General features: G+C 37.9%; 1 protein-coding gene across 2 annotated transcripts; it reads right to left on the bottom strand.

Moving 5' to 3' along the window:
- Positions 1–5,515: 5,515 nt before the first annotated feature.
- LOC113012577 (MFS-type transporter SLC18B1-like) lies at positions 5,516–12,264 on the bottom strand. Of its 2 annotated transcripts, XM_026152862.1 has the most exons (14): positions 12,044–12,264; positions 11,685–11,845; positions 10,770–10,865; positions 10,593–10,666; positions 9,466–9,613; positions 9,137–9,293; positions 8,884–9,020; positions 8,689–8,790; positions 8,518–8,609; positions 7,110–7,205; positions 6,915–6,989; positions 6,739–6,832; positions 6,619–6,668; positions 5,516–6,490 (listed from the first exon to the last, which is right to left on the bottom strand). In XM_026152862.1, exons 1-14 carry the CDS (start codon positions 12,210–12,212, stop codon positions 6,442–6,444), a joined length of 1,500 nt encoding a protein of 499 aa, XP_026008647.1. In that variant the 5' UTR covers positions 12,213–12,264; the 3' UTR covers positions 5,516–6,441. The 2 variants fall into 2 exon arrangements, with proteins under 2 accessions (XP_026008647.1, XP_026008648.1); XM_026152863.1 differs by lacking the exons at positions 5,516–6,490; positions 6,619–6,668; positions 6,915–6,989 and having other exon boundaries at positions 6,772–6,832.
- Between the last annotated feature and the right edge of the window lie 15 nt (positions 12,265–12,279).

Here is a 12,279-nt window from a genome sequence, read left to right as displayed (position 1 = left end):
TCATAAGTGGATATCAGGTTTTTGAAGAGCAAAATTTTGTATTTTGGTCTAGACAACCCAAAATGTTATGTCTACATATGTGGACACCAGGTCCTAGGAGGTTAAAACAAAATCTACTAGTAGTGCAGCACTACTAGAGATCGTCCTTTTCTGGACCAGTGTTTGGCTTGCTCTCTGGAAACAACAAATTAGTGCTGTCAGTGTTAACGTCATTTTACCCAATGACGTTTACGCTGACAGCACTAATTTGTTGTTATTATTAATTTATTTGTAAAATAAATAAAATTAAAAAAAACAAAGAAATGATTTAATTCTTTATTTTATTTTGTTTGATTAAAATCAAAATAACAACAAAAACAAAAATAACTAATAAAAAAATATTAAAAGTATTCAGCAGTGTTTTGTGAAATTTGTAATGAGCCTTAGTTAAGTTGATGTCACAGAAGTTTCTGAATCATTTAGATTGTTCAACAAACTGATTCACTCAGGTAAAGATGGTAAGCTGGAGCAATGGTACCCTTGGAGTTCAGTTTAAGTTTTCAGACAAATATTCCCTCGATCAGTTGCAGCTTCTGCTTTTAAATAAATGATTTAGCTGCAAATGTTTAGCTGCAGGTAGCAAAGTCCAAAAGTGACAACATTTCCACTGCAGTCTCTCCAGAAATGGCTTATAAAATGTTGACCAAATTAGACATTTATCCTTGGATCATTGACAACCCTGTAGAGTGAAAATCTTTAATTGTACCTTTTATAACATTTTAACAAGTTACTGTCTCCTGCTGCAAGTTTCCTGTTTTGGCTGAACTTCATCAGCTCAAAAAAACTCACCGTGCTGTGGTGTACTAAATGGCCTCATGTACAGGACACACTGAAGGTAGGTTTGCAATGTTTAATTAACAAAGTCAAGATCAGTTAACAACAGCTGAACTAAAGACTTTCTTTTTCTCATCGATAAAATGAGGTCCATGCCAAAGCGCTCAAATGGGACCTCCATTAATGGTGAGGGGCATAAAGGTGCTTTTTGAATGACCAGCTGGTTCACCAGCTGACACCACTGGACGCACACCATCGGCGCATATCCAAACATGCAAAAAATGCAAGATGGTGGTGCGCACAGATACAGCGGCTCTATGCTCTCCACTTACCCAATTTCACTGTGCAAGAAACTGCACAATGACAATAAAAAGCTCTAAGTCTTAAACAGTTTCCTGGCCAGTAAAATCAGGCAATTATTCGCTCCAGAGTTTTATCCTATTCCAGGTGACCAGCCATCGACTTGTAATGAGCCAGCTAAAACAATAATTTCTCAGTGGCTCTTCTGGCACCAACAAGTGGGTGTGTTCTTCCTTCGTGCAAGTGTCACGACACACTGAACATGGTCTGAACATGGATTTTCTCTCGATATTTCTTTTCCACCAGTACTATGGGGTATTTGTGAATATCCATGACTGACCCGGCCAGGTGGCCAGCTGGTCTTTGGACAGGGTCACGGCAGTTTCAAGGTTCAACAAAATCCCTTTCACTGACAGACTGAAGGAAAGCTCCTCAAAAATAGAGGGTCTTCAAGCTCCTCAGTGGCAGGAAAAGGTTTCCCGGACCCAGTGTTGTATATTTGTTTCCCAAAAGATTGAAATAGTGGAGAGAAATCAGCTTCTGAAACCATCCAGAAGACAAAGTCTCCAACTGGTTTGTGGAAGTCCAGTTTCTCCAAATTAATCAGCGGGTGAAATGTCTCTTCATGGATGGTTTTGATTCTGTTGTTATTCACGAACAAAGCCCTCAAAGCAGCATAAAGAAAGTCATCTTTCATTGTTGTCTCCAGCGTGTTAAAAGAGAGATCGAGCTCAGTGATGAGTTTTGAAGCGGCTGCAGGGACTTCTCGAAGGTTTTGGCTCGAACAGTCGAAGGATGTTGTTCACAGTGGTGACACTGTTGACTGGTGATTGACAAGCACTGAGATACTAACATGACAAACACAAGAAACATCATGACTTATTCTCCTGAGTGCCTGCAAAACACAAACACAAAATCAAACTCAAAGCTTTTCTCTCAGGTGCTGGTGTGGCACAATCTAATGATAAAAAAGGTCATGCCCTCAGCTTTTGGAGCACAGCTGCACAAAATAACAGCTTTTGGAGCACAAAATGCATTACAGGTAAACCCAGTACCTAAACATGTTAACAAGGATAAAAAAAAATCTGAAACAAAAGCAGGTAGTGTGGTGATTTATGTTGTGAGGATGCTTTCACTCCCATCAAAGTCACCCAGTGTTGAGAACCCAAATGAGCCCAAAACCTCAAGTGGTTGCAACCAACAACGAACGTCAAGAAGTGGATACTTGCATGTAGAGCCAGAAACATGCAGAAAACCCAAAAGAGGCAAGACAGCATATCTTGGTCCCACTCAGGCAGTACGAACACCTGGAAAGAGGAGCCTACAGTTCAGACCCAAGGTCACTGGTAAGGACACCAGCCAGTTATAAGTCTAGTTTTCATTTTCATTTTAGTTAGTGTTATGGCCTTTCTAATATAAGGGTGATCCACCCCTGTCTGACCCCAAGCAGCACATCACACAACCAGTACAATTTTGATGGTGATTTTTTTTCACAGTGATTGAATTCTAACAAAGGAAAGGAGCGAACTATAGCTTCGGGGTGGACCCCAAAACAACAAACAAAAGGGACCGTATCTAAAGGATATACAAAACTTATTTATGAAAAGAATAAAACCAAATGAAATGTCTTATCTCCCTAACTAAGAAAAACATGAGAAAAGGGTAATCAAATAAAAAGGCAGTCCACCCCTACATGCTCCTGTATAAAGAAACAGGTAACACAAAGCCTGCCAGTCGAGGTCCATGGCGGTGTCATCTTATATGTTGTCTCCAGGTCATTAGCCAATCTGTATGGGCCGTCCCATGGATGCACCAATCACGGAAAGGCACCTGCACACTCAGATTTACATATGAGACAACATTATGACAACAGTCGTAACATTAACTAAAAATGTTTTTCACCATCTCGTTTTAACTTCTGGTTAACTAAAACTAAATGGACCTTGGAAATAATCACATCTTAATAGAGTGAACCATAGACTGTATAAAAGATAGGACCATTGCAACTTTACTGCAGCACTTCACCCTTTCGCATAGTCCCAGCTCTTCTCTGTCATGTTTTATGGTGCTGCAAATGTCTTCAGTTGGTGAAAGGTCTGGGCTGCTGGTGTCTTGTTGTGCTTGCTATGCATCCCTGACTCATTTCTTCTTTCTGCATCAAGTAAGGAATGTAGTGAAAGTTCCCAAGAGGTTAAAAACACCACTGAAAAAATGCTATCAGACCTGAGTTGGGACACTTGGATTATGGAGCTTCTGGACCAAGAGAGTGGATGGGAGCATGTGTTTAACAAGTAAGAGTATAATGTCCCCAAAATGTCCCTAACTAAGAAAAACATGAGAAAAGGGTAATCAAATAAAAAGGCAGTCCACCCCGACATGCTCCTGTATAAAGAAACAGGTAACACAAAGCCTGCTGGTTGAGGTCTATGGCGGTGTCATCTTATATGTTGTCTCCAGGTCAAGGAGACAACATATAACATGGATAGACAGACAGATTTCAAAATAGCCAGCTGGAATTTTAAGGGGTTGAATAACGGGATTAAGAGGAAGAAAATATTAACATATCTAAAGTTATCAAGAGTTGATATAGCCTTTATTCAAGAAATGCACATGTGTAAGTCAGAAGCCTTAAAACTTAAATGTTCCTGGGTAGGTAAAGTCTTTTCCAGTCCTGGAACTGGTAAAAGTAGAGGAGTGTCGGTTCTGATTCATAAAGCAGTTAGCTTTACTGAAACAAAAATAATAACAGATAAGGAAGGTAGATTTATATTGGTTTATGGACAACTACTAGACACACCAATAATTTCATGTAATATCTATGCACCTAATGCAGACATACTCGCCTTTTTTCAAAACCTGTCACAGTATCTTTTGGAATTAGAAGGTGCACAAATAGTGGTAGGAGGAGATTTTAATCAAATACTGGATCAAGACCTAGATAGATCACTTCCTAGGAGAGGCACAGAGAGTAAATCTGTAGTTGCCATAAGGCAGATGACCTCAGATTTAGGTCTGAATGATATTTGGCGGACAATGCATCCAGAAGGCAGGGAATATTCCTTTTACTCTCCGCCTCATAATGTTTATACTAGAATCGACTACTTTCTTATTTCTGAAGCCTTAGTGAATAACTCTATAGATTCAAGTATTGGTAATATAGTATTCTCGGACCATGTGCCAATTTTTCTATGTCTTGGAAATATTTGACAGATTCCTCAAAGCCGCAGATGGCATTTATATGTGTCCTTAATTAAAGACTCTGGGTTTATTAAATTGATAAGAGATGAAATACAATTTTACAAACAGACAAATAATCGAGAGGACACTACATTGGCTACTTGGTGGGATGCTATGAAGGCATACTTAAGGGGGAGGACAATTTCTTACGCTTCCTTTAAAAAGAAGGCAGCTAACAAGAATATCATTACGTTAGAAGCCAAATTAAAGGCACTTGAGGCAGTACATTCCCATACAGAAGACGGAGTTACGTTGAATAAAATTGTTAAAGTTAAATATAAGTTGAATGTACTGTACAACAGAAAGGCAGAATACGCTTTATTTCGCATTAATCAAGCATATTGGGAAATGGGAGGAAAGCCGAGTCGTTTAATGAATGCAAAAAGTTATGAAGATTTTAACTGCGCCACGTACAACATGGGCCAAGTCCTTTCAGCACTGTGCAGCATGTATGCTATGAACAGAAACACAGATGGACTCCTGGCAATTGTAATAAAATATTACTGCAGTGTCAATTCTTGATGTTTTTTCTTATACTTTTAGGTGGTTTCAGTCCTGTCGGTTATCTTCTAAAAGGTGCTTCGTTTTTTAGGCTACAGACGGCAAGATTTTGTAATGTTTCCAATTAATTTTAATGTTGCTAAGATACGCAAGGATTGCAGTGGTGTCTGCTCTCTAAAATTGCTGCTACAAGAATTAAATAATGTCCTTTTTTCCTTGTCAGACTCTTCAGGGATCCACGTGGAAACAGATTCTGCCCCTGTTCAGCAAGTAGTAAGCATCCAGTGTAATTTAAAGCTCAGCCGCAGCCTTATTTCACACTTATTCAACGGTCCTACCTTTCTGTTCCATTCATAGGTTGTTTCTCTTTATGTCTCTGATGAATTGACCATTCACCGTGGTGCTGCTGTGATATTATTATTACTGTGATATATTTTTAGTACTGAAAAGTTAAAAAGCTGAATTGGGAAAAACAAAATTATTGTAATTATGTAAAGTTGATGAGCATATTTTTTGTAATTTAGTTTTTTTGAATAACTTATCCATGTAAGAAAACTTATGTCATATTGTAATTCTACTTGAATACCCTGTAAGAGAGCTAGAATTTATATATATATTCATTTCTCTACAACAAAAACAAAAACAATTAATTTATAGTTTTATTTCCATTTTTTATTCATAATCAGTCTTTGCAGTCCCTTAAATTGTCAGTGAGTGAAAAAAAATCTCAATATCAGTGTTAAATAAATCTATAATGCAGGCAGAAAAGAAGGCAAAACATTCAACATTTCTAACTGCAGTGAAATCTGCAATAAATTCCCTGTTTGAAGAATTAGTACAGTATGAAAGGTTCATTATGAGCAAAGATATCCTTATATCACATGGTTTTCTTCACATTTCTATGAATGAGGTAATCAGATGTTGATATTGGTTGATATTATGTTGATGTAGAAATCCTATGAATATCTCTACAAAAGGCACAATTGTGGTCGGCAATAGTTTGTGATTATTAGGTAAATTGCACTGTTTTAGTATAGTAAAAAAAGTCATACTCACACACCCATATGAAACACTTACATTCAGATGCACCACCTTAAATCAGTACACTTGCACTACTTTACAATTAAACCACTGTTTATAAAACTCACTCTTACTAACCAAGTGGCTGGTGTCATTGTGTGTGAGTCATCGTGGCAATGTTGAAGAAACTATTATCAGGCAGTTTTAAATACTTTGGCAGGAGTCTGTGTCTGTGGATTCCTACCTGCACAGGGCTCTAACTTAGATCACAATCAAGCTGGGTTCGTGTAGTGAACTTCTGGTTTCATTTTTAATATCCGTGTTGCTCCCCAAATTATTTTTGGACCCACTCCATTTTACATTACACAGTGTTACTGCATTGATAAGAAGCAGGCTATAGAGTTATAAATACCTGCAAAAGTACTTAAAATACCTGTTTGGTAGTTCCTACTACAACGCATGCCCTAGAACCACATATAAATAACCAAAGGACTCACAACATTAATACAATATCAGCCTGATAACAAAAAATGGCTGATAAGATGTTTAACTTGGAGCTGGAGCACAGGATCATAGGAGAGGGGTTCTTTCATCTGCTTGTTGGCTGTTTTCTTGGACCCTTAAATTTAAACGTTAAAAAAAGAGTTACCATGTTTTTGTTGCTGCAGACAGCACAAAGGTTAAAAAAAATTTTCTATGTGGTTGAAATGACAAATATTATTATGTTAACTTAAAGTTTAGGCCTACCTTTGTCGTTTTGTCCGTTGACAGACAGAGTACATGAAGATGAGAAATGCCTGAGGACAGAGTGATCATTAACATTGTATTGACATAAAATATCTAAACGCTGCAGTCACTGATACTTACACCCAAAAATGCCAACGCTCCTTGAACTGTAGCAGCCCATTCAAAGCTGAGATGTTGAACAATAATTCCTCCCACAATGGGGCCATAAAACATCCTTAAAAACGAGCACAAAATTAGAACCAACATCAAGGCGCTAAAAAGAAAAATGCCGGGAAACAAATATATTAGGGACTCACCCAGTGCACCACACTGCACCAAATAACCCAGACACCATTCCAAGTGTACTTAGCCCCTCTTCAAATCCTATTTCACTATGAGGAAAAACAAAATTTGCAGAACATTTGTTTCATCCATCCGTATTTATGAAAAGAAGAAAAACCCCAAAACAATATACAGCTCATGAATGTTGAGCATTATGTGAAGCAACTCACTATGCACATGTGATGATCTCAGGGAACGTGGGGATTGCACTCATACCCAGAGAAAACCCAATTAGACCAAGCATGACGACCAGCAACCACAGGTGACTAAATCAAAACAGAAATACAGAAAAAGATACAGAAGTTAGACTTTTTAAGGCAAAGAGATGAAATAGTGTATAAGCTGTCAATATGTCCCACTGAATACCTCCCTAGTAGTGGTATAAAGTTTAAATATCTGGGCTTAATCATCGAAAGGAACACAGTGCACAAGAGAGGCGAAGAAAAGAATGCAGTCAGGAGGGAGTGGGTGGAGATGAGTTTCAGGGGTGATTTGTGACAGAAATAGTGAAAGGAATAGTGGATAAACTGGACAAAGGATGTTAAAAATAAAGCTGCCAGGCAGGAGGAAAGGAAGAAAACCACTGAAGAGGTTCATGGGTGTACTGCAGGAGGACTGGTGTGACAGAGGAAGATGTTACGGATAGGCTGAAATGGAAGCAGACGATTTGCTGTGGTGAACCCTAAAAGAAGCAGCCAAAAGAAGAAGAAAAAAAGAAGAAATGGTGTAAGATACTATGAAGTCTTATGAACATATGACTGCAAAGTAAAGATTTACATTGGGATTTGACGTTTAACCACACTGAAGGGCATGAATGTCATGGCAATTTAGGGCTTTTAACTATCTTTTTCCAGGGCAGAATGATGGTACAGTATAGATATTTATATCTATAGATATATATAGTATAGATATATATTTATGACTTTGAAAAAATATAAATTGGGTGTACACGTTTGGATTTATTTAGGTTTTTTCCTCATTTACACAGAGCCAATTATGTACATATGCTATTTTAATAAGTGTGCCTCCAAATTCATTCATTAATTCAAATCAACAGCTGTATCGTTGAAACTTGGACACAATTGTGTGTTCCAGCAGGACAATGATGCTAAACTGGTTTTGGAATAGATAAAGAAGCTAACATTAAGCTTTTTTAAAGCCCTAAGCTCAACCCTATTGAACATTTGTTGACTACAACTGAAAGCCAGATCCATACCAGGAAACCAACCAGTTCAACGCTATAAACTGGTCAAGAATGCAACTAAAATGATCCCAGAAGCATGTTGATGGCAACCAGAAGTGTCTGGTTGAGGATATTTAACCACATATTATTGCTGGCCATTACAAAGAGTGCAGGTTTAAAACACCTTCAAATGGTAAGATCACATTTTTATTCAGAGTGGGACTGTTTCCTGGCAGGTGCGACTGTTTACATTACTGTAAAAATGAGATTGGGAAAATCTACTCCAATCTCTCCTCTGATATGACTCTTGGCTCAGAATGGGATACACATCTTTCTTAAAATGTCCATCATTTTTAAATACAGAAGTGTTAGTTTTACCTGAATCCCACACTAACCTCTGGATGTGAAGAAAAGGGGCGGGACCAAGAAGACAGAAGCCAATTGTAGCAGCGATTCCACCTGTCACCAAGACCGCCATCCTAGTGGCCTGGTGCACAAGATCAAATTTAATTTCAAAATCAACATATTCATTTATATTTTATCATTTTGATTGCTTGGATACATACAGGATATTTATCTGTGAAATACCCAATCAGCGGTGATGCCAGACAATATGGTAAAGATAAACCAAGCATTATTAGTCCCACGTAGCCATTTGAGAGACCGAACTAAGGATGATGGATAGGAAAAAAAGTTGTTCATGCAATCCACATAAAATTCTACCAAACGTAAGCTAATTTGATTATAAAGGATATCATTACCCTGTTAATAGCAAACAGTGACAAAGTGGCATCCAAAAAGCCCAGACCTGCACTCAGAGTGAATACCACGTAGCAAACCAGGATTGTTTTCACGTGGGTGAGTAGTCGAAAGAATGAATCCTTCGATGGGACTGCCTCTGAGAGGAGGGAAGCACAAAATACGGCTCAGTTATAATGTGAGAAAAATGAAAAAACACAAAATGGCAATTTTCAAATGGACAAATAATACACCCAAATCTTATGTTTTACATACCAATGGACGGCAGGACGTAAATGTTGAAAGGAACCATAATCAACAGCAAGCATCCAAGACTTAAAAAAGGGACTTCGTAACCAAAAGACTGGTAGAGCCACCCTCCCAGTGGTGGTCCCAGGATAAGGCCGAGTCCTGTGAAAATCTCCAAACTACCCTAAAACAGTAGTGACCCAGATTACTATGCTGTGGGAATTTCTTACATCATAGCCAAGAGCCAGTTGTTTTCTGGAGATACATAACAACTTAAACCTATAACGGTCGTTCTGTTTTCTCGTGATTCTAATGTCTAAACAGCATGCCAGTCTGACAAGTTTGTCCACCCTCACCAGAACAGTTGCCACATTGTTTGGGAATATTTTTGCAGTCATGGCGAAAGCAGATGTCATAGCAGCTCCAAAGCCGACAGCGTCAAGCGACCTCACAATAAAGCACAGACTGATGAATATAGGTCCTGCAGGAGCCCGATCAAGAAATCTGCAAAGAAGACAAGAGCCAGCCAAGATTAAAGGAAATGCAGATGAAATAAAGAAGCTCAGAGGAACTGCGTGTGATCTGAAACAAAGGTGATTGTGCCATGGTCTCTGGGTCTTAAACTCGTAGTTTTTAGTTTTTCACTTTACGGTTTTTCTCATTTTGTATTTTGGGCTATATTTGGATTAGGGTTCTGTATTCTTGCTATTTTTACTGTATTCTAGCTTTCTAGTCACATTGTTATTTTCTTTGTTTTTGTTTTTGTCCTATTTATTTCCTGATGTTCCTTATATTGTTATTATATGCCCTCGGTTCTTAGCTTAATCCACTTTTGATTCCGTTCCTCCGATCTTATTTCTGTATTTGTTTTTATTTTCTCCTGATTCAGTTATATCTCTTTCCTTGTTTTATTTTGGTGATTATTGTTGGTGATTGGTGATTAAATCTCTCTTTCCACCTGTTACTTCTCCCCTTGCTATCTTATGTCATTATCTTTCCCCTTGAACTTTGTTATATTGTCACAGTTTGTCTTAGTTTGTTATGCCTTGCTTCCTGAGTCTTAGATTTGGGTCCACAATCTGCCTGCTTGAGAGCTGCTATACTGGATTATAACTGTGTACTTTAATTATCGGTGAATTCCTGGACTCCTTCTTAAGCGGCGTGGCACAGTAGTTTTTAGAAAATTTGCCTACACAAGTTTGGATCTATTTTCTCCTGTGGATTAATAAAAACTTGTTACAGTGATGAATATTTACAGCAGCCCAACATGTATATGGGGATAACACTAAATACACAACTCTGTACTAAAACATTGTGGCTAATGTGTTTTCATTCTGTTCATTCAGCACAAAAAATATTGTTTGTTACATTAATAAACATCTGTGAGAAATAATAACGAGAAAATGTTTTTTCCAGCTTCATCTTTGTCATAGTTATTATTTTTAGCATAATATTATCATAATACGAAACACAGATCACTTACCCAAATATAATAGTGCAGCACGAAGATACAAAAAGTCCTGCAATAAGCATGAACTTTGCACCAATCTGGACAATCTGATACACAAAGAATGGGTCAGCTGCACTGTTACAGACTCTCTGGTTACACCTGTGCTCCAAATTGCCATGCATATGGCATGAAATCAAACACTATACTTACATATTTTCCCAGTACCAATGAACCAATTAGATTGGAGACAGCATAACACCCAAATATGAGGCCAACTACAGTCTGACTGGCTCCTTTCTTCACTGCCTAAATATCAAAACAGGACAACAGATAAAATTAGGGGATTTACATAACAGCAACAAAAACAACAAGGATAATGAAAAGTGAATCTCAAAAATAACGTATAAACTATAAATATATGAATAACCCTGACATGAAATTCAACTTTTTTTTAAACAATCGAGCGTTTATTGAACCTCCTGACAAATTAAATATGTTTAAATTTTTATTACATTTGCTACATCTGGTATTTTTATTTATTTAATGCATTTAATTTATTGCTTAAAACTGTATTGTGTAATTTATTTTAGATTTTTTGAGGAGGAAAAGAAAAGAAATCACACTGATGATGTATCAAATGTCCCCCCGCACATGTATCAAATATGATAAAGTAGGCATTATGATGTTAAGGTGACAAATGTCTTTTTAACTAGCCAGCTTGTTGTGCCACTCTTCAGACATTTGCATTTCTAGCTCCTGACAGACCTTAAGTTGAACGGCTGATTACAAAAGAGCCAGTCTTCACTGGCCTTCAGGGAGGATGTCTGTTGGTAGCGCATGACTACTCATTCATTCCCTTCAGAAGACATTACTGAGTTCTTAAGGTAAACAATAGCATAATCTGTGAACTGTACAACTACATGGGAGCACAAATACGTTTCCTACTGCAAGAAAAGATTTGTTTGCAGATATAGGACTTGCATGTATGAGAGAACGTGTTTTATTTCTTCAGTCAAAAGCTGCATTCATAAGCTAAGTTTTAAAACTTTTAATATCTTGAACCTTTAACCTCTTGTGCTGTAACATGTGATTTGTACCCTATGATGCTGGCTTCCTTGAGCTTACCTCGGTGGGAAAAAATGGGCCCAATATTGAGTAGCAAATCATAGAGCCAAAGTTGACAGACGCCATTGATATTAAGGTGAGAATCTCTTTCCTTGTGAACCTCTGAGGAGGATCTGTTGATTCAGCTGTGGTGTTGTTATCTGTGTTGTTATCTGACATCTCTGAAGAGAAAACGGGAGGAGAAACATGAATAATGCGATTAGGCCATGCTGAGTTGAAAGAACATAAAGTTCGTGGTTAAAATTATCGCAGTGGTAAGGGAATAAAGTCAAGAGAAGTCAGCTATATTGAGCTGAGTGACTGCCAACAGTTTTATTTTATTGATTAATTTTTTTACACAGCGTACAAAGGTCACAAACCTGTCGTCGGAAGATCGGGATTCTGGTCCATTTTTAACATCCGGTGGCTGAGAAATGCAGACGATGACAGAACAAGTGAAAAAGGATAGGGTAAATCCTGAAAGCACCAGCCGCGAAGTAAATGCCTCTGACAGCCTCCTCCGCTACAAGCGACTAGAGTCATGTGCATGGTCTACCCGGAGCATTTCCAGACTTCTTCTTCTTCTTAGTAATAACTTAGTCCCATCCCATCACTG

The sequence above is a fragment of the Astatotilapia calliptera genome, chromosome 19 (assembly GCF_900246225.1).
Source record: "Astatotilapia calliptera chromosome 19, fAstCal1.2, whole genome shotgun sequence".
NCBI classification, from domain to species: domain Eukaryota; kingdom Metazoa; phylum Chordata; class Actinopteri; order Cichliformes; family Cichlidae; genus Astatotilapia; species Astatotilapia calliptera.
Note: the sequence above shows the minus strand (reverse complement) of the source record. Positions and strands in the feature narration are given on the sequence as shown.